The following is a 25,768-nucleotide window of genomic DNA, read 5'->3' as shown; positions in this document are numbered from 1 at the left end:
TGATCATCTTGCTCAGTTGAAAAGGGCTTCTTTTGCCTAAGAGAAGCAAAAAGATGGGGTGTGCAGAGAGATGTAAAGGGGACATTTTGGATCAGGCAAATAATGATGATGGTGGTGATGATGATGATGAAAAAGTGAAGATGAATACTGGGGGAGCAACATTTAGAGGTAGGCCTCAGGCAGGCCAGATTTACAAACCAGTGTAAGTCAGGCCTGCCCGGCTGAAGCTTGAGGACATACAGTATATCACAGAAGTGAGTACACCCCCTCACATTTCATAAATATTTTAGTACAGTGGTGCCTCGCTAAACGATGTTAATCCGTTCCGTCAAAATCGCTGTCTTGTGAAAACATTTAGAGAAGCACGATTCCCCATTGGAATGCATTGAAATCCATTTAATGCGTTCCAATGGGGATAAATCATCGTCGTCCAGCGAAGATCGTCCATAGGGAAACTGTTTTGTGAAGCGCCAATCAGCTGTCAAAATCGGTGTCTAGCGAGGCATCGGTCCTGGGGGAAAAAAACATCTTGCAAAGCAGAGTCCATAACATCATCCAGTGAAAATCGCCCATAGGGAAAGTCGTTTTGCGAAGCGCTATAGTGCTCGCAAAAACCCATCATCTAGCGATTTCCTCGTCTTGCGAGGCAATCGTCTAGCGGGGCACCACTGTATATCTTTTCATGTGATAACACTGAAGAAATGACACTTGGTTACAATGTAAAGCAGTGAGTATACAGGTTGTATAACAGTGTAAAGGTGCTGTCCCCTCAAAATAACGCAACACGCAGCCATTAATGTCTAAGCCACTGGCAACAAAAGGGAGTACACCCCTAAGTGACAATGTCCAAATTGGGCCCAAGTAGCCGTTTTCCCTCCCTGGTGTCATGAGACCCGTTAGTGTCACAAGTCTCAGGTGTGAAGGGGGAGCAGGTGTTATCGCTCTCCCTCTCTCAGACTGGTCACTGGAAGTTCCACAGGGCACCTCATGGCAATGAACTATCTGAGGATCTGAAAAAACGAATTGTTGCTCTATATCAGGATGGCCTAGAGGCTATCAGAAGATTGCCAAAACCCTGAAACTGAGTTGCAGCATGGTGGCCAAGACCATACAGCGGTTTAACAGGACCGGTTCCACTCAGAACAGGCCTCGCCATGGTCGGACCAAGAAGTGGAGTGCCTGTGCTCAGCATCATCTCCAGAGGATGGCTTTGGGAAATAGATGTACGAGTGCTGCCAGCATTGCTGCAGAGGTGGAAGGGGTGGGCTGGGGGTGTCAGCCTGTCAGTGCTCAGCCTGTACGCCACACACTGCATCAAATTGGTCTCCAGGGCTATCGTCCCAGAAGGAAGCCTCTTCTAAAGATGATGCTGAAGAAAACCTGCATACAGTTTGCTGCAGACAAGCAGGCTAAGGACATGGATTTCTGGAACCATGTCCTGTGGTCCAGTGAGACCAAGATAAACTTCAGCATCATCTGAAATATGAGAAGTTCTGTTTAAAGCCAATGTAATTGGGTACCATCTCGATCAGCTGGGCCTATTTCTAAGTAAATATGGTTAGGACTAATTAATATACAACCCATTTGCATTTTAATGGCCAGAAACTGAAGGGAATAAATTGATTAATGCAAAGTTTGAAAAGCATTTCCATGTAAAACACCACAGCTTGTAGCCATCTGTTTGAAGAGACAATATTGACATTTCACTTTTATCTTTTATTTCGCAGGTTTTCTAGCAGTGCTGTGCTCTGAACGGTGTCTTAAAATCTTAAACCACAATTTAACCTGTGGTTAAATCCAGTTCAATGTTAGACTGACTGAAGTAATTGAGACTGTAATTGTTAAGGACTAATAAATTCAATTTATTTCAATGGGCCTTTTCTGCACAGGACAAAGACTGAATATATGCCCATGGATTTTATTGTATTTAAAATATTTTTACCCCACCTTAAAAAGGACCCAAGATGTCTTGGAACATTCAAAGACACTATCTCTAAAGCTAATCCATTAAAAAACCCGACTCAGGCCACCAGTCACTGAGGAGAAGCCTGCCTGAGGAGAAAGGCCTTTGCCTGCTTGTGAAAGAACAGCAAAGATGGGGCCGGCCTGGCCTCCAGTGGGAGGGAGTTCCAGAGTCTGGGAGGAGCGACAGAGAAGGCCCTCACGCAAACCAAATGTACCAGTGTGGGTGGGTAGTGGTGGGACCTTAACACCCAGACAGACTCATAAAAGGAGACACAGCCCTGCAGATACTTGGACCCAAGCCATTTACGGTTTTATAGGTTAAGGACCAGCACTTTGAATTGGGCCGAGAAACAGATCAGTAGCCAGGGGAGCTGCTGTAACAATCTGCCTGTTGCATCTGAGGTTTCCTGACCCTTTCCATCAGCAGCCCCACATAGAGCGCATTACAGTAATCCAGCCGGGAAGTAACTAGGATGTGCGTCACAGTGCCCAGATCAGATCTCTCAAGAAACGTATGTAGCTGACACACTAGTTTTTCAATTGACCAGGAGCACCTCTGTCTTATCTGGAATAAGTTTCACTTTATTCACCCTCGTCCAGTCCATTACGGACACCAGTCACAGATCTAAGAACCAAGGAGGTTTAGATGGCAAGGAGGGGTAAGAGTTAGGGTGTCATCCATGGAAAGAGAGTCGTCCCCCCCCGGCCCCCAGTACATACGTACTACCTTCTGAATTCTCTCCTCCAGGAGGGGCCAGAGCCACCCTAAAACAGTGTCCCCAAGTCTCATTTCCACCAGATTTATTTATTTTTGTTTATTTATTTAAAAATTTCTATCCTGCCTTTCTCCCCAAAAGGACCCAAGGCGGCTTACATCATTAAAACAGTATTTAAAAGGTAGAAACAGTAAAGATACACATGTTTAAAGAGAATTAAACAAGTATTACATTAAAATAAAATTAAATTACATTAAAATTAAAATTAAAACTGAGTGGTCGTATAGACCAGATGGGCGGAATATAAATCAAATAAATAAATAAATAAATAAATAAATAAATAAATAAATAAATAAATAAATAAATAAATAAAATGGTTAAGATCAGTATTAAAACACATTTAAAACTGATGTTCTGGACCGCAGTTCTCCCGCACCCCAACTAACATGGCCAGCGGTTATGAGAATTTACGACTAAAACATCTGGAGGGCACCAGTTTGCTTAACTCCCCGAAATCCCTTTTAGAAAGGGGGGGGGGGGAAGGAAGCGTAGTTCCCCTTCCTTCCTTGCCCAGCAACCACTGACGAAAGCAGGAACGCGCTTTTCCTATTGGCTGGGGAATTCCCATTCTTGTTTCCCTCTGAACTGCCTTCTCCGCCCAGCTGGATTCACAACCGGGTGACCGCCGGAGGCAGGGAGAGAAGAAAGGCTGGAAGGTCGCCTTTGTAGGGGGGACATTTTGGGTGAGTCCTTCCTCGGCATAAATCCCTCTTTCCCCCCAATTGCAAGGAAAGGCGGCTGGGCAGGAATTGCACTGAGGCTCAGCCGAAGTCCTGACCATGTATGAGCACCTCTGTCTTATCTGGAATAATACACATAGGCAGTGCATTTAAAGCACCGATTTTTGGGGGGTTTATGTGTGATTTGGGTTCCTAAAATCTGCTGGGGGGGCATTGAAGCTCCCCAGTGAAAACCTCCTGGGGCTAAAGTCCCTCTTCCTTTCCCCTGTGTCTCCCCCCCCCCAATTATAATTTGGAGTCAGACCTCCCCCCCACTGACCTGCTTGGGGAAAATCTCATTTAAGGAAAGAGGGGGCGCAAATTCAGCCAGATTTCTGGAAAAATTCAAAGACCCCCTAAGCCTGACTAGAAAGCCCCCAGGATCTGGATTTAGCAGCTTTATCAGGGCGTCCAGCCTTCCCTTCCCCATCATGCTTCTGTGTGACCTTATTCTGAAGATTTACTCAGACAAGCGATGCAGATGGTAGCTAAATAACCATAGAGGAGGAAGAAAGCATCTTAAAAGGAGTATAGGTAGTGCCTCTATCCGCCACTATCTTTTTCTGCCTTTCCAAGACATTTCCCTTCCAGACCCTACCTCCCCCACTGTTCCAACATTTCTGTTATTGTTTTCATCTCAGGTTGCACTAGACTTATGGCGTCCCCATGAAGGAACAATCTCCAGAATGTCCTGTCCTCAACTGTCTGGCTCTTGTAAACTTAACCCTGTAAAATCCTTAGGGAGTCAAATCCTTGTCATGTCTGCTTTTCCTCTTTTCCTGCTTCCTTCCACCTTTCCCAGCATTATTATGGTCTTTTCCAGAGATTCCTGTCTTCTCACGATGTACCCCAAGTAGGACACAGCCTCAGTTTCAACATCGTTGCCACTAGAGATAGTTCAGGCTTGATTTGATCTAGGACCCCCTTGTTCGTCTTTCTGGCAGTCCAGGGTATCCACAAAGCATCACATTTCAAATAAATCATTTTTTCCCCTGCTAGTGCTCTGTAGTGTCCAGCTCTCACACCCATATGTGGTAATCAGAAATATAAGAGTGCTGATGATTTTGATCTCGGTCTCCAATGCAACATCTTTTCTACCTCTTTCTTGTCTGTCTTTCTTTCATTCACCGACTTTTTTGTTTGTTGCATTTACGACTTCTGTGCTGTTTAACATCCACATGAAACAGCTGGGGCAGGTTGTCGAGAGTTTTAGGTTTCACGCTCTCCAGTATGTGAATGACACCCAACTCTATCTCTCCCTTCCATCCATATCTGAAGAAGCCATTTTGGCACTAGATCAGTGTCTGGTGTCAGTCATGGACTGGATGAGGTTGAATAAAGTGAAACTTGATCCAGTCCAGACAAAGGTGCTCATGGTCAGTGGAAAGGTAGATCAAGGAACAGAGTTGCAGCCTGTGCTGGATGGGGTCACACTGAAAACGCAGTTTTTGGGGTACTCCTGGATTTGCCTCCTGAATGCCCTGATTTTCATGGTGGCTAGAAGTGCATTTGCACGGTTAAAACTAGTGCGCCAGTTGCACCTGTTCCTTGAGAGGTCTGATCATGACACATGCCTTAGGCACACCCTAGCTGGATTCCTGTAATGCGCTCTTTGTGGAGCTGCCCTTGGGAAGTGTCACGAAACATCAGTGGATCCAAAAACGCTGCCGTCAGATTGTTAATTGTGGTTTGGTTACAGGGATCTTATAACCACACACACACACCCCTTTACAGCGGCTTCATGGGCTGCCGATCTGATTCCATGCTCAATTCAAAGTACTGTACTGGTTTTAGGTTGTAAAGCCCACAGGGGCTTAGGTGCAAGCTATCTCAAAAACCACATCTCCCTTGACGAGGTCCCAAGTTCCAGAGAAAGGTTTTTCTGCCAAAAGTTCCATCCCAAGAGAACGATGGATTCTGGAACCGATCTCCCGTATGAATTCACGAGTCTTCTTCCCTGTCTCTTATCAATCCAGGTCATTCAAACAGACGCTGTTAAGGCGGCTGTAGGTGTTAGGAACACACAAATGCACTGTACTATTAGATAGGTCCCTGATTGTGCCGTGAGGTAAAGGCCATAGCGACAATGGAGTTGGGCAGCTATTGTTTAATTTGCCACCAAAGGAAGGAAAACAACAACACAAGAGTACAAATTGTTCGTAATTGGGGCAGGGGAGAGGCCGGGACCAGGGTGTTTGCTCCTGTAAGTCTCTGTCTGAGGTAGACTTCGGGTTTGGGGACCCGAGATATAGCATGCCACGAATTTCAGGTCTGAGTTCTTTTTAGCGGTTCCTACACCCTGACATTCCAGCTGCCATTGCTGGCGGCTATCCAAAACCGTGTCCTTTTTTTGCTGGCAAGTTATGTTAGCAGCTGCCCCCCCAAAAAAAGGTCACCGCTCTGCTAACAGCCTTGCTCGCTTTGGCTGGATTAAGATCTGCAGGCATCTGATCCGCTGTCCTTTGCTTTGAGAGGAAGAACAACAGCAGGACAGAGCGATTCCTTTCTGCCGGGTAAGAGGAGACGAGAAAGAAAGGGAGGGACACTTTCCGGCTGGCTGTGAAACGGGAGCAGGCGAGGAGGTTGATGAAGTGGGTGGGCAGAGCAGAATTAGGGAGAAAACCAACGCAGAAGATGGGGAGCAGTGGAGAATTCTGGGAGGGGGGGAACACAGTGGGGACTTGGCAGAGGATCTCCTCCTTGATTCAGAGAGGACTTGAGAACTTCTGGGTAGCTCAATGGCTTAGGCGTTGGGAGTTCAATTCCCCATTGGGCCTCCTTTAAAACTCTGCCGCTTTAAGATAGTTATTGTTGTTATCCATCTTGTTTACGGGGTTCTGCTGCCCTCTTTTTTCTCCTTTCTTCTTCTAATAATCTGCCCCCCCGCTCCACCCTTCCATGTCTCGGTCCTTCTTCCAGTTGCAGGTGCAGGACATGTTGTCTAGAGCAAGCACGGATTTCCCTGAGGAGGACAATATTCCACAGAAGCTCCTGTTCAGGTGGATTGTGCAGGAGGGTGATGGAGGTACCGCCTCACTGGGTAAAGCACTCTTTATTATTTCATCAAAGTATTTAATTTACATCCTGTTTTTCTGCTTGTCGAGGGACTTAATGGGTGAGAGACGTTGGCTAGGAAATACAGGCAGGCTTACGAAGGATTGTGACGATTTGTGGCTTACAAATGATTTTAAACAACCCTGAAGCAAACAATTATGAATATAATAAACCACACTCCTTAGAAAACCAACTCTGTTATGAACCATAGTTCAACAGGACCTCTCTTCTCTCAAATATTCCTCCATGAGCAACTTTTTAGCATCTTCCCCTTGTCTAGGGAGGATTCCATGGTTCTCTTCTCGGATCAAGTGTTTTGATACATCAGATTAAGGCACTGTTTCTATAACCAGAGCTGGAACACTTGAGTAAGTAGGACTGCCGATGGTCAGGCGTTTGAATCTCCGCTGTGCCTCCTGGAAGGTTGGAGCCAGCCCAGATCTCTCTGAAAGGGCACAGTGTTCTGCTACCTGTCTGGCTTTGGGCAGGGTGTCATGATCTGGAAGCACCATCAAAACAAGGGAATGGTAAACTGCTTCTGAATGCTTTGTACCGGAAAACTCTGGAAGATCAAATTAAACAATTATTAATTATGGAAAATTTATATTTTACACAATTTATTCCATGCATTCCATTCTACATAAAATTTATTCCAATTTTATGGTTTTGTAAACCACCCAGAGCAATGGCGTGACACTAGAGGAGCAGTAGATAAATGCAATTAATTAATTATATCCAGCAAAGTGCAATGGATGGAGTCATCATGGACAAGGCCTCTGGAGGCCTCAGGGTTCACATCCCCTCTCAGCCCTGGATACTCCCTGGGGGGAGCGGAACTGGTGAAACCACTCTTTAGATATCTCACTTACCTCGAAAGCCGCCTTAGGGCCATTCTAAGTCTGTTCAGCACATAACTAATTTATGATTAATGATATAATTCCCAGTTTAGTGATCTTGAATTACGCCACAAAGTAAGGCGGGGAAAGATTAAGTTAAGGCACTGAACTGCTACAAATAGCACCTCACATCTCTTTCTGCTTTCTTTGTTTCCTCCTCACAGGGAATGGAAGGACATTCAGAAATAACGAAATGACGCCCTCAGCGCCTCCTCGGTCCCTTTCTCTTTGTGGCATAAAGGAAGCAGCTTTTGTTAAGCCAGAACAGGTACTGAAGGGAAAACGGCAAAGCAGGTTTGAGGGGATCAACGGGTTGCCTCTCTCTCTGGATTTCTTTTTCCTTCTGTTAAAAACTGCCCAGTAAGAATGGGTGGAACACCTGCTGGAAAACGTTGAATCTTCTTAGAGAACCTCAGCCCAGCTCCCGTCCCTTTGAATGCTTCATCAAAGTCCCGGGTGGCAAATAAAGTTCATGGCACCGCCATCAACTCTGTGGCTGCTCCCAGACTTTGGAACTCCCTCCCACTGGAGGCCAGCCTGACCCCATCTTTGCTATCCTTCTGCGAAGAGACCAAGACCTTTCTCTTCAGGCAGGCTTTCCCTCAGTGACTGGACAACTGAGTGGGGTTTTTTAATGGATGGTTGTGCCTTACTACTTTCAATGTGTTTTTGTTTTCTGTCTTTCAACATAGTATCTGTTTGTTCCTTCTTTAGCATTTGTACACTTACGCCCTCCCTCCCTCTCTCTCTTTGCATTATATAGTGTGCTTCGATCATGTAAATCGCCTTTTTAAGGAGAAAGGCAGGGCAAAAAAATATTTTAAAGAAATAAAAGATATAAACATCCCAGAAAAGGCGAGCTTTCGAGTCACCCAGGACTGTTCCTTAGGCCAGTGAGTACAGATTTCTGTGGTTGTAGAAGGTAAAGGTAAAGGTAAAGGTAAAGGTAAAGGTAAAGGTAAAGGTTCACCTTGACAATTTTTGTCCAGTCGTGTTCGATTCTAGGGGGCGGTGCTCATCCCCGTTTCCAAGCCATAGAGCCAGCGTTTGTCCGAAGACAATCTTTCCGTGGTCACATGGCCAGTGCGACTTAGACACGGAACGCTGTTACTTTCCCACCGAGGTGGTCCCTATTTATCTACTTGCATTTGCATGCTTTCGAAGCGCTAGGTTGGCGGGAGCTGGGACAAGCGACGGGCACTCACTCCATCATGTGGATTCGATCTTACGACTGCTTGGTCTTCTGACCCTGCAGCACACAAAGGCTTTTGCAGTTTAGCCCGCAGCGCCACCACGTCGAGTAAATAGCCGAGTAAATAAAAACCATCCTGGGCAGATGTTGAAGCTACTGTATAGGCTCTGTAGTTAGACTGTAATCCCAAGAGCTTAAGAATCAGGACTGTATTGAAGTCTGATGGTATCTGATTCCATTTGAAATAAAATCAATGATCATCTCCATCTTTAGCGATGGAGGGTTGCCAGTCACTTAGCTAACAGACCTTGTCATTTAGTTTAAGCACATGGCTCCGTACCAAAGTGGAGCAGAAGCACCGAGCAATGTGGCAATCTCTCTTGTGTGTTCATATAAACCCTTCGTCCAGAGGCACACCCACTCTAAGTAGCTCTGGGCCAGGTTTTGTGAAGGACCCCCATCAACCCATATGATCCTGCCTTAGTTTTAAGGGCTTTGGGGAACCCTTCCTGCAAGGGCTTTGCCACCCCTCGCAGGCACATGAGCACACAGGAGAGGATCCTTTTGATGGCTCCTCCCAGGCTGTGGGACTCCTTGCCACAGAGGGCCTGGCTGGCTCTCTGCTGCCTGTCCTTCTGCCGGCAGGTCAAGATTTCCTGTCCTGAAAGTTTCCAAAATAGTGGCTGTGTTAGTCTGTGCAAGCCTGTCGGATGAGAAACACACCTTAAACTTAAAACAACCCCCCCCTCCAAATGTAGTGGCACTTTAAAGACTGGCTGCATTTTAATGTGAGTCTTTAAGGTGCCACAACGTTTTTTGTCTTCTAAATTTTGTTTTATTTTTAAGTTTTGATTTGTTTCCTGTCTGTTTGGGAAGGTGGTTTGACAGGTCATTGTTGCCAAGGAAGGTGTTTTAGTGGGGGAGATACAGTTTTTTTTTTAAAAAAATAGTATTTTAATCTATTTTAAGCAGTTTTTTAATTCAGCAATTTAATATATAGTATGCTTACAGTAAAATGTGGCATTAGCATGGCCCCACTTAGTACTGATCACTCAGCATCTGCATCCAGGCAGCCATTTTGTGCTGCCCTGCAAGGATCCAGTCTTCTACCTAATAGAAGGAGAAGAGGCCTCTAGGAGACCTGGGATCAGATTACTTGCTCTGTGCCAGTTTGTTAACATGATCCTGCTTATCGCTGATTCAGTTACAGCTCCCTTTTTTTCTTGGAAAGTGTCTTGAGCGCTTAAGTGTTTTAGGGGCAGAGAGACAATGAACGAAGGAGCAGCTGTTTCCACACACCCAACAAAAATGGCTTGGATGGCGGTGTCTTCTTGCAGGGTCCCGTGTCCTTTGAGGATGTGTCTGTGCATTTCACAACGGAGGAATGGGCGCTGCTGGATCAAGACCAGAAGGCTCTGCACAAGGAAGTCATGGGAGAAAACTGCGAGAATTTGGCTTTTCTCGGTAAGGTTGCCTCTTGCTCTTTCCACGTAAGAAGACCCCAGAGTCTATCCAATGGTTCCCAACCTCAGATCCCCCAGAGGTTCTTGGACTACAACTCCCAGAAGCCTTTGCCACTTTCTGTGTCGGCCAGGATTTCTGAAAGTTATTGTCCAAGAACCTCTGGGGAACCGAGGTTGGGAAACTACTGATCTAGACCAACATCCTGTTTCCCTCCATGGCCGAAAAAGAGCATCATGGGAAGTATACAAGCGGGACGTTGTATCTCTACCTACTATTACTTTGAGCAACTAATGTTGAAAGACAGGCTGCCTTGGATCTTGGAGGGAGCATCAGCTGATCGTGGCTGGCAGCCATTGAGAGATGGATCTTCTCTGAATTTGGCCTCCCACCCCGCCTGGCCTTTAAAGAGCCTGGCCGTTCCATGACATACAGGGACCCCGGTCCATGCTGTGAAGGGCTTGTTGGGTTTTGCTGCTTTGTGTGGGCCAGGCTGGAACCGTTCCCCGACAAACAGAAGGGTCACTTTAAGAGATATTATTCCCCTTAAAGCAGGGGTGGGCAAAATGCGGCCCTCCAGATGTTGCTGAACTGCAACCCCCATAATTCCTAGCCCACACGGCCAATAGTGTGAGGAGAGTTGGGCCTAGCCCACACAGTGAGGAATGTTGGGATTTGCAGTTCAGGAACATCTGGAGGGCCGCACTTTGCCCAGGTCTGCCTTGAAGTGTACCTTTCCCGCCATCTGATTGCACCTAAGAAACAACCCCTAGAATTATCTCTGTGACGGGCCTTTTCCTAGTGACCTGCAGATCTGCCATCTTGTTTTGTTTTGCTGAAAGCATTCAAGAAAATATTGGACCACCATCTGTCAGAGCTGCTTTAATTTGTATTCCTGCATTGAGCAGAGAGTTGGACTCAATGGCTTTATCGGCCCCTTCGAACTCCATGATTCTATGACCTTATTTTTCATACCTATCTGCAGGAATTGCCAAAATCTTGTCAATCTTTCCTTTAATCTTTAAGGGCCTGGTGGGGCAGGGCTCATTTTTGCACCTGTATATATATCAGGGACATGCGGTTGTGTGTCCTGGACTGTTCTGCACACCTTATTTCTGCAGTGATGACCACACCAAGGTTCAGGGAGCAACTAGTCCATTTTTTTTACTTCCTTTGCTGGAAAGACCTGGGCAGAGTTGGGGCTGTCATGGCAACCAGAGGAACAGGCCAGCCATGGGGGGGGCCACAGCTTCCCTGTTCCATCTTGGCAAGGAGAAAGGAGTGCCAGGGTTAAGAGATCTGAGTGGGACTCTTAGAGGTGCTCCAAGATTGAAGGACAGGAGGAATCCAGAGGAAGAGGAGGAGAGCAGGTAGGGTCCCCCAACTCAGCAAGGGGAGCCCTCTTCTTGAGGGGGGAGGCTACCACCCTTCCCGGCTGTAGAGAGTGAGGAAGATGGTAAGCCCAGAGGGTCAGACTCGGGTTGCCAGGAAGATGATGAAGATGATGCTGGGGAAGGCAATGGCCTCCGTGGCCAAGGACTCAGCATATAGCTTAGAGTAGACCCCCTAGCCCAGACCTCTGTTCCATCCGGGGGCATGAGCACTATTCTAAACTGATGGGTTAAGGGGGGAAGGGTACCCTGTTTCCCTGAAAATAAGACCTAGTATGGTATTTCAGGATGATATTTCACCCTGTTTCCCCAAAAAATAAGCCCTACCCAAAAAATAAGCCCCAGTTCAGTGAAAACCCACCCTCCACCCTTGTGCAGCAACCAGAAGAAGATGACAGGCCTGTATTTGAATAAATATAGATGGTTGTACATGAAAAAAAAAACATCCCATGAAAATAAGTCCTAATGCATTTTTGGAGCAAAAATTAATATAAGACCCTGTCTTATTTTCAGGGAAACAAAGGCCAGCAGGCTGTATCATTCCCAGCATGTGCACCTCCCAGCCATGCTGTGGGCAGCCCCACATATCCCCTGTGACACAAGGAGGGGGACCCCTAAAGGAAGAGGGATCCCTGGAATAGGGGAGGTGGGATCTACCTCCCTCTCTTTGACTGTACCAACCTGCGATGCTTTACAGCTGAGGGCTGACAGCCTCTGTACACCTTCCCAGTTGAAAAATAAATCAGTGGGGCTAAGAGTCACGAATGTGGGTCATGTTGAAGCACCTCCCTTCCAGAGACCAGCAGGGCAGTGGGTTGTGAGAAGGTCCCAGAACTAATGTCTCTGTTTTCTCTTCAACAGGGCTTCCGGTTCCTACATCCGGCCTCGTGTTTCTTAAGGAAGGCCACCAGGCGCAGTTTAGAGATGGTTTCAAGGGAGCGGAGAAATCAGCAGGTACAGTAGCTTCTCAGAGGCTGGGAACATTTGAGGGCATGTCCTTGAGGTGTCAGAGTTGACCTGATGGCCCATTATCATCATCATTCAAGTTTTCAGTTGAAGATCCTCTCAGCTCTTCTTACTTGGGAGCTTCTGGACAAACCAGAAACTGTGTTGTTGTTTTTTTTGGTGGGGGGGGATAATTGTGCATGCAAAATTTCTAGATCTCCTTAAACTGTTTATCTTTCCGTTCATTTTAGCAGTTTTATTGACCATCACAGGATGATTAATATATTTGAAAGGATCTGCTTTCGTACCAAGCATTTTATCCGTATATACAGTAGGACTGCCTTATCCACGGGATCCGTACCCGTGGTTTCACTTATCTGCTGCCTGGGGAAAAAAACCCAGAAATGCAAGTTCCCAAGGTATAATACCAAGGCTAAGCACTAGATGGAACCAGAGGCTATGCTCTGTACCAGTGGATCCCAATCTTTTTGACACCAGGGACCGGTTTAATTGAAGACCATTTTCCCAAGGACTGCAGGGTGGGGGTGGCGGCGTCCGTCCATCTGTCCATGTAGGGGGTGTGCATGTGGGCAGGTGGTGTGTGCATGCATGCAGGAGACATGTGTGGGGCATGTGTGTGTGTGTGCGGATGTGCGGGTGGTGTGCACACGTGTGCATTCCTTTGGCCTTCGAAAATCTGTCTCAGAGGCCTGGTCCTTCCAAGGCCATGGACCGGTACTGGTCTGTAGCCCGTGGGTTGGGGACCCCTGCTCTATACAGGTGTCCTGACCTCCCCAAGGGAAGCAGCTTCCAGGGAATTAGAGAAACTGCATTTGTGGGGGGGCAGACAAGGGAGAGGTGGCAGCTGCTGGTTTCAGGGACCCTTGCGAACAGGAGTGCATGAAAACCAGTGCTTTAGCAAGACAGTGCCAATGCACAGACACCAGAAAAACTGGAAGGACGTGCTTCCTTTTCCCACTTTTTCTGACATCCATGGAGGAACGTGGAACCAATCCCCTGTGGCTACTTTGGTCGTACTGTAGTTGGAAGAGCAATTTGTGGCATTTGTCCCGATCTGTTCCTCCGTAACCAGATGTCACTTTTGATCCCTGCAGGTAAAAGATTACGGAGAGAGAAGGTGACCAAGCATCAGAAAACGAGAAGTGAAAGATTGAAGGAGAAGCCCTATCAATGTCTAGAGTGTGGGAAGAACTTCCACCAAAGTACACAGCTTAAAAGACACCAGGTTGTTCACACAGGAGAAAAGCCCTACAAATGCTTAGTGTGCGGAGTGAGCTTTAGTCATTGGAAAACCCATAAAGAACATCAAAGTGTCCACACTGGCAAGAAGCCGTATAGATGTTCCGAGTGCGGGAAAAGCTTTGGCTACAGCTCAAACTTCAGAATGCATCTGAGGATCCATACCGGCGAGACGCCGTATAAATGCTCCGAGTGTGGGAAAAGCTTCTATTCCAATTCACACCTTAAATGCCACCAGGTAATCCACACGGGGGAGAAACCATACAAATGCTCCGAGTGCGGAAGGAGCTTCAGTCGAAGCACTCACCTTAAAAGGCACGAGAGAACCCACACGGGGGAGAAACCCCATAAATGTCTGGTGTGTGGAAAGAGCTTCAGTCGGAGCACCCACCTTAAAAAGCACCAAAAAGTCCACACCGGTGAGAAGCTCCATGAATGCCTGGTGTGTGGAACAAGCTTTAGCTCTAAGTCATGCCTTAAGACACACCGCAGAATTCACACCGACCAGAAACCCTACAAATGCTCAGAATGTGGAGAAACCTTCTGCTCTACACAACGCTTTAAAGCCCATCTGATCACTCACACCGGAGAGAAACCATACAAGTGCTGTGTATGCGGGAAGAGCTTCATTCGAAGTACTCACCTTAAGAGGCATCAGAGAATCCACACAGGGGAGAAACCCCACATCTGTTCCGTGTGCGGGAAAAGTTTTAATCAAAGTCAAAACCTGAAACAGCATCAAAACACCCACACTGGCAAGAAACCGTATACATGTTCCGAGTGCGGAAACAGCTTTGGGTATAGGACACACCTTACAACACACCAAAGAATCCACACAGGCGAGAAGCCCTATAAATGTACAGACTGCGGGAAAGGCTTCTATTCTTTGCAACACTTTAAATTCCACCAGGTCACTCACACAGGAGAGAGACCCTATAGATGTTCCCTGTGTGGGAAAAGCTTCAGTCGGAGCTCTCACCTTAACAGACATCAGAAGATCCACTCAGAGGAGAGACCCCATAAATGCTTGGCCTGCGGCAAGAGCTTTAGTCACACTGAAAACCTGAAACAGCATCAAAGGACCCACACTGGCAAGAAACCCTATGGATGCCCAGAATGTGAAAAGAGCTTTAATTATAGAGCGTACCTTAGAACACATCAAAGAGTACACACAGGCGAGAAGCCTTATACATGCTCTGAGTGTGGCAAAAGCTTTTACTCTGTACAACACTTTAAATCCCATCAGGTCATTCACACAGGAGACAGGCCCCATAAATGCTCTGTCTGTGGGAAGAGCTTCCTTCGGACGACCCACCTTAATAGGCACCAGAGAATCCACACAGAGGAGAAACCCTATATTTGTTTGGCCTGTGGTAAGAGCTTCAGTCACAGTGAAAACCTGAAACAACATCAAAAAATCCACCGTCTAGAAACCCTGGAGATGTCCTGAGTTTAGAAACACAGTGAAAGCCTGTGTGGAATGTATTTCTGTGGGTTACATATCTTGGGAATATGTATAAGAAGGAATATAGCACATCCTGAAGACAAGAAGACAGAACTACAGTAGGACTCCCGTATCCACAGGTTCCACTTATCTGCAGTCTGAAAATATTTAAAATATTGGGGGGAAAATGCCCCCAAAATGTATTTCAACCATGTCGTTACCAGAAGTGGCCATTAGAGGGAGCCAGAGACCATGCTATGTGTAGCATTCACTATTATCCACGGTTTTCGCCATCTGAGAGGAAGCTAGAACTGATATGGGGGTCCTACTATGTAGTCAAGTGGGTTATACACCATCCTTTGAGAAGATTCAGACCAAGAAATGGCATATAATGGCAATATATTTAATCAGCTAATCATAGAGAATTCACAGAAAGATCCCACTCAAAGGGGAACAGCCCCTTCCAACATGGTGGCCAGGTGTGGTCACAAGACTTCAGTTGAAGCCAGCGTACTATTAGCAAAGTCTTTTGTTTCGGCACTGATGTGGTGGGTACTGATGAATAAATTTTGCATCCAGATTCCCACAAGAAACAGATCCCCGTTCTTGGTGGGAAAATGGGCCTTCTTATCTTGTGGCTTGACTTCCTGCACCGAGGGGACGTTTTGAATCTCTTGTGTTTTGTCACCTAGGTACAACAATAATCCTTCATTAAACGGTTTGATTTTTTGCATAGTCTAAATCCGTTGTGGGTTTTTGTTTTGTTTGTCACAAATCCCTGCTAGTAGTAGTATACTTTATCATAGTCAAAGATCAGTAAAACCAAATCAATATAAAATAGATACATATAATGATTGTTTATTAAAGTCGGGCAGGGTAATAAAATTCCATTAAAACATGATAAAACAACCCCTTCTTTCCAATTAATAACATAATATATCCTTAATATAGGTAAAACCTCAGGCAGTGTTATATTAAAAACATTATATTGTCCCTCTAAAATCACCTGCCCAAACATCTGTTTACGAATAACCATTGCTGCAGCACAGAATCTGGCCACTTGTCTTGTAATATAAGGGGTGTTGTCAGAGAGTAGCCACTGCACATAATCCTCCTCTGATCTCCTGGGAGATTTACAGATAATAGGTGATAAAAGCTCCATGCGAAGATCCCGATAGCAAGTACAGAATTTATTTATTTATTTATTTATTTATTTATTTATTTATTTATTTATTTATTTATTTATTTTATATCCCGCCTATCTAGTCGATTAAGACCACTCTAGGCGGCTTACAACAAAATATAACAATATAATTAAAAGCAATTCTATATAAAAAGGGAAATCTTTAGACAGGTGGGAGAAACACTAGGAAGAGGGAAGAGAGGGGAAAGGAAAGGAGAACATAACCAACTGATTCAACTTTATCCCTATTACAAGGGCAGAGACAATCTGATGCAGGCAAACCTCAAAATCTTCCCCCCAGAAGCTTAGAAGAGAGTACATTAAGGCTAGCTAGCGTAAAAGCCCTTATGGCTTTAGATCAGTGGTCCTCAACCTTGGGCCTCCAGATGTTCTTGGACTTCAACTCCCAGAAATCCTAGCCAGCAGAGGTGGTGGTGAAGGCTTCTGGGAGTTGGAGTCCAAAAACATCTGGAGGCCCAAGGTTGGGGAACACTGCTTTAGATGACATAGTGCTGGGTAAATATGAAGAGATGATAAAAGCAGATTTCTTAAGGAAGTTATATTTCCCTAATTGGCCAACATGGTCCTGTAGTTCAATTTTCACCAACCCAAATCCCTGCTAGGCTTCTTTTGGATTCTGAGCGCAAGGTTGCGGGAGGCGGCTGCATCTCCCAGTGGGCTCCCTCCATTCTCCCTGTATCAGGGAAGAAGGAAGAGTTGACCATCAAAGGCTGACGGACCAGCCTCTCCTCCTGACCGCTCGGTCGTCCTGCCTTTGCTGGCTGTGCTTTGCATCTCGCTGGATGCCACCGGCTTCCTTTGGCAGGTTACCCTCAGTTTCCTCCTTCAAGCTTAAGCAAACGGGATCAGCCTGTACTCCCGCTGTGGGTTTGGGTACGAACAGTTTCCAGAGCGTGCAGGGTCGAAGTTCGGCATCTTGATGACGTTCCTCATGAAGCCATTTTTTTCCCAGTTGGAAAGATGGTAACCCTGGCTTCCATTCTACAGGCCTACTCTAGTGCAATTTACTGCACTAGGTAACAGGATTCGGGCCACTGCTTGACCAGCCCAGATACACGTTGTCTTCCTAAATATTGACGTTCTATTAAATAATAAATAAACAATAAGTTCTGTTAAGTCCTGAGGAAAATGTTCTTGGGACATTTATGAAAATGTTTCTCAAATATGGAACATGTAGCCTACCTTTAAGAACAGTCTACTTAATACAAGTCAGGCATGCATGTCAGGTATAATTTGATTTAGAATAGCAGAAAATTTCCCAGTAATGAAATGTTTCAGAGAAGCATTATTGCAAATGCTTATGTGTTGTGGTAAGTAAGTGTATGCTCCCTTTTTTTCACTCTGAAAGGAAACATTAAAGCGTGAGTGGATGCCACTGCATAAACGCACAGATCCACCCCACCCCGCCCTCCAAGATGCATCTTCATGTGTGGGGAAAGAGACATCCTCACAATATATGTATCACTAATTCCTTTTAACAAGAGGGTGGCCTACTTGTACTTCTTATCCAGTAGGACTCCCTTATCCACAGGATAAGTATCCACTTATTCACGGTCTGAAAATATTAAAAGAAAAATTCCCCCCAAATAGATATTTTTAATGATGAAGTTACCAGACCTGGCCACCAGAGGGAGGCCTAGGACAGTAGTAGAGTACTGTACTGTATTTGCCCTGTTTTTCAGCATTTACATCCCCCACAGTGACAGGGGTCCTATTGTATTGACTATCTCCGGCTCATGCCTAGGTCTAAACTATTTGGAAATGTTGGGGGGAAATCCCAGCTGAAATATTTGAGAAGTGTTTTTACCAATTCCACTTCCCCAGTGAGTTTCCATGGCTGAGGAGGGACTCGAACCCAGGCCTCCATAATCCTAATCTAACAATCTGTCCACTACACACCACACTGGGCATCCCTAGTGTCACGAGTACTGGTTTGCTCATTTATTTTTGTTTATTTAGAACACTTACACCCTGCCCTGTGTCTTAAAAACAACTGGAATAATTTTAAGTGATTTAAAACAACGCAGAGCTCATTATATTAACAGGCATTTTGGCATTTAGAACATTGGAATGGGAGATATTACAGAGGGACGAGGAGAGCTGTATAAGCACATGGGAGAAAAGCAGGCGAGATGTAACCGATAACATCCCTTCTGGCTCCTGAACCCCACCCATCCCCGAATGATGCAACATGATGTGTGTGAGTGCACTTGGTTTTAATATGTTGATTCTATGTGCTCTCACATCACTTCTGACTTTGTTTTGATCCTCTGACGAAGGTGTTGGCCACTTTTTGTTTGTTTGTTTGTTTGTTTGTTTGTTTGTTTGTTTGATTATTTATTTATTTATTTATTTATTTATTTATTTATTTATTTATTTATTTATTTATTTATTTATTTATTTATTTATTTATTGCTTTTTAAGGCACTTTTCAATCCCCAGCAGCTAGCACCAGAAATCACCCAGTTGCTTTGCCTAGGAAATTGGATACTGTATAGGAGTTCCCACTTCCCTCTTTATTTTGTGTGTGTGTGTGTGTGTTGTTGTTTTTAAAAGTGTTTTGTCCCAGATTTAATTCAGGGTAACTTTTTGGAGAGCCTTGTGTTCACTTTCCTGCCCAGCACCTCCAAGGGAGGCGAGGACTGGTTTGATCCGTCTTTTAATCCTCTCTTCATCCGTTTGCCAAAGAACAAAATTCCGAACGTCGAAGAGAAATTTGGCCCTTGAACTCAATGACCAGCCCAAAGGCTGAAACCGAATTCATCCCGACAAAACAAAAATCTGATACAACTCTTGTAGGGGGAATAAAAAAGATGATCCATGGTGAGCCTTGACTTTGGTCGCGTGCAGAAGGTAACTTTGGTGATTTCACAGAGAAGGCAGGCTGGTGCCACTATTCTGAAAACTCAGAATTATGAGCGCCCTAGGCTACTGGGACCAACTGACCATGTGTTCGAAAAGCGAGCTCTCAGCTTCTTATTATCCGCACCTACAGGAGGAAGCAAAGCCAATAATGTTAGAGGCTGGGCATCTGGTTCTCTTGGAGAGAAATTTCCCCCGATTCCTCCAGCCAACACCAACACCAGAGTTGTAGTAAAAGAAGAAGAAAAGGCTAACCTGAAGGGGTCTACATGGCATGTATTTCTTAGTGTGAGTGTATTGATGGGTGTACGTGACCCTTACAAGGTTGAATTTGGTGGAGAATTTTTTTTAATGTAAAGCAAACTGTAAATAGAACTTTAAAGATACCCAGGACTGTCAGAAAGATGAACAGGTGGGTCCTAGAACAAATCAAGCCTGAACTATCTTTGGAGGCAAAATATTTTAGTTTTATGTATTTATTAAAAATATTTTTTACCCCACCTTTCTCTTTATGAAGGACTCAAGGCGGCCTACATCATTAAAAAGGCAATTATTACAGCTAACAAGAGTGAGTATGCAAACTGAGTCTGTCCTACTTTCGGCAAATCATGAGAGGGCAGGAGTCAGTGGAAAAGGCAACCATGCTGGGAAAGGTGGAAGGGAGCAGGAAAAGAGGAAAATCAAACACAAGATGGACCGACTCCCTTAAGGAAACCACTGGCTTGAGTTTGCAAAAGCTAGCAGGGCGGCTGAGGACAGGGCATTTTCGGAGAGTGCCTATTTCTAGGGTCGCCCTAAGTCAGAACATGAGAGAAGTTTGAAATGCCATTAATATCTGGTTCTTTCCTTTTTTCCCCCCTTTCTAGTTTATTTTTCATTTTCTTCCCCATCTTGAAGTTTTTACTATTTAATGTAGTAACTCTTGATGATGATGATGATTCTGTAAGCCGCCTAGAGTGGTCATATTGACCAGATATAAATAGAATAAAATAAAATAAAATAAAATAAAATAAATATGTTACACATACACCTTTCAAAAAAACCTTGGCACCTGTGGCAGAACCATATTCTTTTGGGGGATTCTGGGACTTGTAGTCCCCAACAGCAAATTCCCCCTCCCCGTCGGTCCAGAAAAGCAGTGTACTTCTGAATACTAAAACCAATAGTTTTTTTTTGGGGGGGGGAAGATGGCAGGCAGGCTGAACAAGAAAGGCGGGTTTCCACCCCGCTCCATTTTTTCCATTTCATTCATGGGCGGCGGGGGGGGGGAGGGGAGGGTTGTTGTTATTGAGTGACACGGCCCTTGAAGGGTTAAGGCAACTACCGAGCTGCGATGCGTAGAGAGGCCGGAAATACGAAGCCCAAGGGAGGGGGACTTTCCTTGCAGCTGCACTTTCCTGTCCCACCGGGCTGGGAAGTGGAGGTTCGGCCTGGTGCAGTTTTCTTTGCCGGGGAGGCTGGCTCGCCGGTGCCTGGGAAGAGGCGCGGACGAGAGGTGCAAGAGTGGGGGCGGGGCGTGGAAAGTGGGGGCGGGGCAAGGACTGGGAGGGGGGAGGAGGAGGAGGAGGGTGGGGGAGATGTCCCTTTGCAAGGGCAGGATGAGACCCAAAGCTCGCCCATCCTCATTCCCTTCTAGTCCACCCTGTTCTTTGCAGCGGCGGCTGCCGGCCAGAGATTCCTCCCCCGCCTTGGGAAACAAGGAGCCAGGAGCCCCCCTCTTCCTGTGTCTCCCTGGCAACGAGTAAAGATAAACTGCCCTTAAGCATGGAGGCTCAACTTAGCTCTCAAAAGTAAAAAGCCACTCACTGGTTGGCTTAATTTTCCTTTATGGGCATGCTTTTGTATGGCATCAGATTCTACCAGTGAACGAGGCATTGTGTAAAGAATTTCATTTTATTTCATTTTATTGGTTATATTTACATTCCGGTTTTCTTTCAGTTGGCTCAAAGGATTATCCTGGGTCTTCTATCCTTTCTGACTGCTTCTCAGTTCTCTTGCTTACTTTTGGGGCTTACTTATTTCTTTCTTGCATGTACGTATACCTGGAAGGTTTTTTTTTACAACCTTTCTTCCCCTCCTGTGGTTGTAAAGCCACAGGTTGGGAGTTCGATTTCCCCCCAGTGTGCCTTCTGCGAATTGAGCCAGCCTGGGTGGCCTTGGGCAAGCTGCACAGTCCCAGGGGCACCCTCAGAAGAAGGGAAGGGGAAACAGTTTCTGAGGATTTACTACCTGGAAGACCCTGAAAAGGGACGCCACAACTCAGAATTGACTTGATGGCGCATAATTGATCTAGGCGAAGAGAAGCGTGTTTGTCCTCACCCGCAAGAGGAGACGAGAATGTGTCTCTAGTTTGACCCATGCCAGTGTTTTCCTGCGTGTTCATAAGGGCTCTGTTTCTCTTCCAGGGATAGAAATGGAGGAGCAGAGAGCGATGCAGTCCATTTGCACCGAGAAACTAAAGCCCAAGAGGGTTGAAACTCACCTAGAACAATTTGGGACCATCAGAGAGTTTTTGGTTGGGGCAGATCAGATTAAGCAGGAGCCGGAAGAGGGCCTGCAGCAGGGCTGGGGATCCCAGTGGCGAGATTTCCTAACTACCACGAAGCCCCCGCGTTCAGGACGGAAAAATGTCAGACGGCTTGGAACTCTGCCGGATGGAATCGAGGAACCTCCAGCGGCGCCTTACAAAGGAGTCTCTCATGCGAGCCTGTGGCCTGAGAGGGATGGTGTGACCCAGCCCCTGCCGGACCTGGAAGATGACCGGGAAGGCCAAATAGCCTCAGTCAAAGTGAAGGACGAGCTTCTGGATGAGGAGAATCCCTTTGGGTTGGAAACTGACCGGCAGCACTTCAGGCAGTTCGGTTACCAGGAGGGCGAGGGCCCCCGTGCGGTCCTCCTTCAGCTCCAGGCCCTCTGCCGCCGGTGGCTGAAGCCGGAGAGGCGCACCAAGGAGCAGATCCTGGAGCTGATCGTGTTGGAGCAGTTCCTGATCATCCTGCCGGAGGAAATGCAGAGCTGGGTCAAGGACGGCGGGCCAGAGAGCTGCACCCAGGCAGTGGCGCTGGCCGAGGATTTCTTACTGCGGTTGCAGGAGGCTGAGGGACTGCAGGAAAAGGTAAATACATTTGATTTCCCCCCTCCTAGCAGAAGAAAAGAGGAGATGAGCAGAGCTGCCATTTAGAAATGCAAAGCTTTGAGAAGGTCAGTGTATTTGTACTGTATATATAAAGGCAATGCTGGTCATCTTGTGGTGGTGGTTATGTTGTTGTGTGCCGTCAGTCACCTCTGACTTATGGTGACCCTATGAATGAGACATCCCCAAAATGTCCTGTTCTCAAGATCTCTGCTCAGAACTTGCAAACCCAAGCCGGTGGCTTCCTTTAGGGAGTCAGCCCATCTTATATTTGGCCTTCCTCTTTTCCTGCTGTCTCCTGTCTTTCCCAGCATTGCTGTCTTTTTCTGAGAATCCTGCCTTTTCTCCCCACGTGCCCAAAGTAGGGCAGCTTCAGTTTCAATGTTTTTGCCTCCAGAGAGAGTTCAGGCTTGATTTGATCTAGGACCCTCCTTGTTCATCTTTCTGGCAGTCTCTGCTGAGAACTAAGCCCCAACAGGATCATTCGGTTTACAGACCTACATACAACGTATTATTGCAAGCCTGATCTGCACCAGAATGTTGCAGTGCGGAGTGCTTTGGTTCAGGATTACACCCCTTCTGTTCCTTGTCACCAAGAGTTGGGTGAGTGCAAAAGTAACACAGAGACGATATCAGCTGCATCTGTGGATTATGGCTGAAATTGCGGCGCCCACAGAACACACGTCACCCCTTTCAAAGGCCATCTGTCCAGCCTCTAGATCACACCTGGGCTCTGTTCAGGGTTTGGGGAGCTGCCTGTTTCTGAAAGACAGGGCAGATTGCAGTTTTGAACAAGAGTGAGGCGCCCTCTCTCACATGCTTAGTTTTGGTCCAGTTTACCAGTCAATTTTCCAGTTTGCAGAAAAAGGAAGGTACTTGATTCTTTTCCTTATTTTTCTCTATTTTACCCTCTTTCTGGTTTGTAATTGTCATTTGATGATTTATGTAATTTCTTTGTTATTTTATTACTTGTTTATGTTACACTGGAAGCTGCCTAGAGTGGTCGTATAGACCAGATGGGCGGGATATAAATCAAATAAATAAATAAATGCAACCTTCAGGGGGTTCAGGTGGGTTAGGATGCAGGCGTGGCCTTCAAACTCTCCTGGACTGCCCACTCCTGACTTACAAACACAGATTTTAAGAGTGTTCTAAGTACATTTTATAGAATCATAGAATAAAGGAGTCGGAAGGGGCCCGTAAGACTATCGAGTCCAACCCTCTGCTCACGGCAGGAATCCAAGTCGGAGGCAGATCTGACAGGATGGTGGTCCAGTTTTCTCTTGAATGCCTCCAGTGTTAGAGGCATTCAAGCGTCTTGAAATTTCAAAAACTAAATTTCAAGTTTTGTATGATAGGTTAAGGTTCCCCTTGACATTCTTAGTCCAGTCGTGTCCGACTATAGGGGGTGGTACTCATCCCTGTTTCCAAGCCATAGAGCCAGCGTTTGTCTGAAGATCATTTCCGTGGTCACGTGGGCAGCGTGACTAGACACAGAGCGCCATTACCTTCCCACCGAGGTGGTACCTATTTATCTACTATAATTCCTTCCTTCTGTCTTTAAAAAAAACGCATTGTGGCCTTTTATACTTGTCACAGCATAATGCTAGGACCTCAACATATCTAGCCCTGAATCAAGCATTCTTTACTGCTTAGCATACTCAGTCATCATCCATTTGTGGGCAAAGAGAGGGTTCTCTAACGGGTTTGTTTGTTTGTTTTTTAACGAGGGTGGTACTTTTGCAAATAATGTGGTTTCACTGAACAGCTGTGGGCAGTACCTGCAAGACCTCCCAGAATTTGGTAGTTGGATATAGAGGAAATTATTAACTCAGTGGTTGCTTGTGATGTTCGTTCTGCCTAGATCTCTGTTATATTGTGAATTAAGTCAAGATGAGACCATGTAAATTGGGCGATAGAAGTGAAGCTCAAATGAAAGCTCCACTGAGGCCATTCTGCTCCTTTCTCCCCAGAAGTGGGGATGCAGTAGCATTTCATTTCAGTTTGTTTCATATATGTATAATTTGCCACAGGCTTTTTAATTTGTTCATGTTTGGGATGGCAACGATTTGTGGTTTAAAAAAATTGAATGTGGGAATAACAGAAACCAAGGGATTCATCTGTCCCTCCAAGTACTGTAGAGGTTTTGGAGCACTTCGTTCTTAAAAAGCTTGAGTTTAAACCCTTGCATACCACCAATAGAGCAGGCAGTATGATCAGGTCCTCTTCATGATGGGAATCGTTGTATGTATTGAATTTGAGTGGAGAACTTCATTTCCATTCACTTTTGAAGAATTTGCCAAATTTATAGCTCGTTGGGTTCCCTTTATTTAGATCTGACAAGTTGGGGGTCCCCGAGAAAGCAAAAATGAGAGTTGTAATTCCTCCATAGAGTTGTTTATTTATTGAAAATATTTTTTACCCTCCCTGTCTCCTTAAAAAGGACCCAAGGCGGCTTAATTTATTTATTTGTTGAAAATATTTTTATCCCGACTTTCCTTTAAAAGACCCAAAGGCAATATTTAAAGCTAAAAACAGTAAGTATTGCAAATAATACCACATTTAAAAAATGGTGAATAAAAGCAATACCAAAAAATATATTCAAAGCAACAAGGCACAACCATCCATTTAAAAAAAACACCCACTTGGCAGTCGGTCACTCGGGACGTTTGCCTGAAGAGAAATTTTGTCTTTGTTTGCTTGCAGAAGAACAGATTTATTGTGTACGGTTGTGATCTAAACTGCTCTCTCGGTGATTTTTGCGGTGATTCGCTCACCTATCATCTCTGCCATTGGGACTCCTCTAAGTTTCCCTGTTTGTTCTGTCTTTTCTTGTTTCTGTGTCAGGTTGCATGGCCTTTGGAAGACACGACCACGAATTCTCCCAAATCGGAGCAAGATCCTTCCGAGGAAATTAACGTCCGGCTCTCGGCAGAGGCTGAGGATGGGAGCGATGGGGAAGCCAGCTTTCTGGGTATGGGTTACTTGGTCTTGATCCCCATCTTATTTTTGCACTTCGGGGGGGGGGCGTTCTAAGATAGGCAAACAAAGTAGTATTAGTATACAAAGACATTTTAGCTGGAATTCCTTTGGCACTTGCCAAAGGTTTGAATAACTTCTCACAGCTAGTTCCAGCTGATTGATGAAGCGCTGGGGTACATCCCGGTTGCACAATCAGACACATGACCAGTCCTGTGACCAAGACATTTCCCGGCACCTTTCAGTTAGCCACAATTAGCCAGGCAGTTTACACAAAACCTTATGCAAACGCCAGTAAGATTCTGACCTATAATACAGTGGTGCCTCGCATAGCGAGGTTAATCCGTTCCGGATTAACCTTCGCTATGTGAAAACATTGCTGTACGGATCAAAAAAAGCCATTGGAACGCATGAAACATCGTTTAATACGTTCCAAATGGTCAAAAACTCACCGTACAACGATGTTTTCTGGGTCCGGCAGGCATTT

At 45.7% G+C, this 25,768-nt stretch overlaps 2 protein-coding genes across 2 annotated transcripts in view; both read left to right on the top strand.

Annotated features, from left to right (window-relative positions):
- The first annotated feature begins 765 nt into the window (after nt 1–765).
- LOC110090341 (uncharacterized) overlaps nt 766–25,768 on the top strand; it is a 32,866-nt gene continuing 7,863 nt past the window's right edge. The window contains exons 1-6 of the mRNA XM_078388424.1: nt 766–3,424; nt 6,380–6,500; nt 7,575–7,678; nt 9,940–10,066; nt 12,316–12,408; nt 13,515–14,905. Of these exons, the coding sequence (XP_078244550.1) occupies nt 6,395–6,500; nt 7,575–7,678; nt 9,940–10,066; nt 12,316–12,408; nt 13,515–14,905 (1,821 nt within the window). The 5' untranslated portion in view covers nt 766–3,424; nt 6,380–6,394. The remainder of the gene's footprint in view (nt 3,425–6,379; nt 6,501–7,574; nt 7,679–9,939; nt 10,067–12,315; nt 12,409–13,514; nt 14,906–25,768) is intronic.
- LOC144587512 (uncharacterized) lies at nt 20,515–25,587 on the top strand. Its single transcript, XM_078388404.1, has 3 exons — nt 20,515–20,664; nt 21,575–22,284; nt 25,150–25,587. The coding sequence occupies exons 2-3, from the start codon at nt 21,583–21,585 to the stop codon at nt 25,336–25,338; spliced, it is 891 nt and encodes a 296-aa protein (XP_078244530.1). The 5' UTR covers nt 20,515–20,664; nt 21,575–21,582; the 3' UTR covers nt 25,339–25,587.

The sequence above is a fragment of the Pogona vitticeps genome, chromosome 2 (assembly GCF_051106095.1).
Source record: "Pogona vitticeps strain Pit_001003342236 chromosome 2, PviZW2.1, whole genome shotgun sequence".
Taxonomy (NCBI): domain Eukaryota; kingdom Metazoa; phylum Chordata; class Lepidosauria; order Squamata; family Agamidae; genus Pogona; species Pogona vitticeps.
The sequence above is the reverse complement of the archived record's forward strand: the minus strand, read 5'-3'. Positions and strand labels throughout refer to the sequence as shown.

What these genes read in the sequence shown, in the direction of transcription:
- LOC144587512 (XM_078388404.1), top strand. Translation starts at nt 21,583, where the DNA reads ATGGAGGAGCAGAGAGCGATGCAGTCCATTTGCACCGAGAAACTAAAG. An exon ending in CTGAGGGACTGCAGGAAAAG is followed by an intron (nt 22,285 to 25,149) that starts GTAAATACATTT and finishes TTTCTGTGTCAG; the next exon opens with GTTGCATGGCCTTTGGAAGA.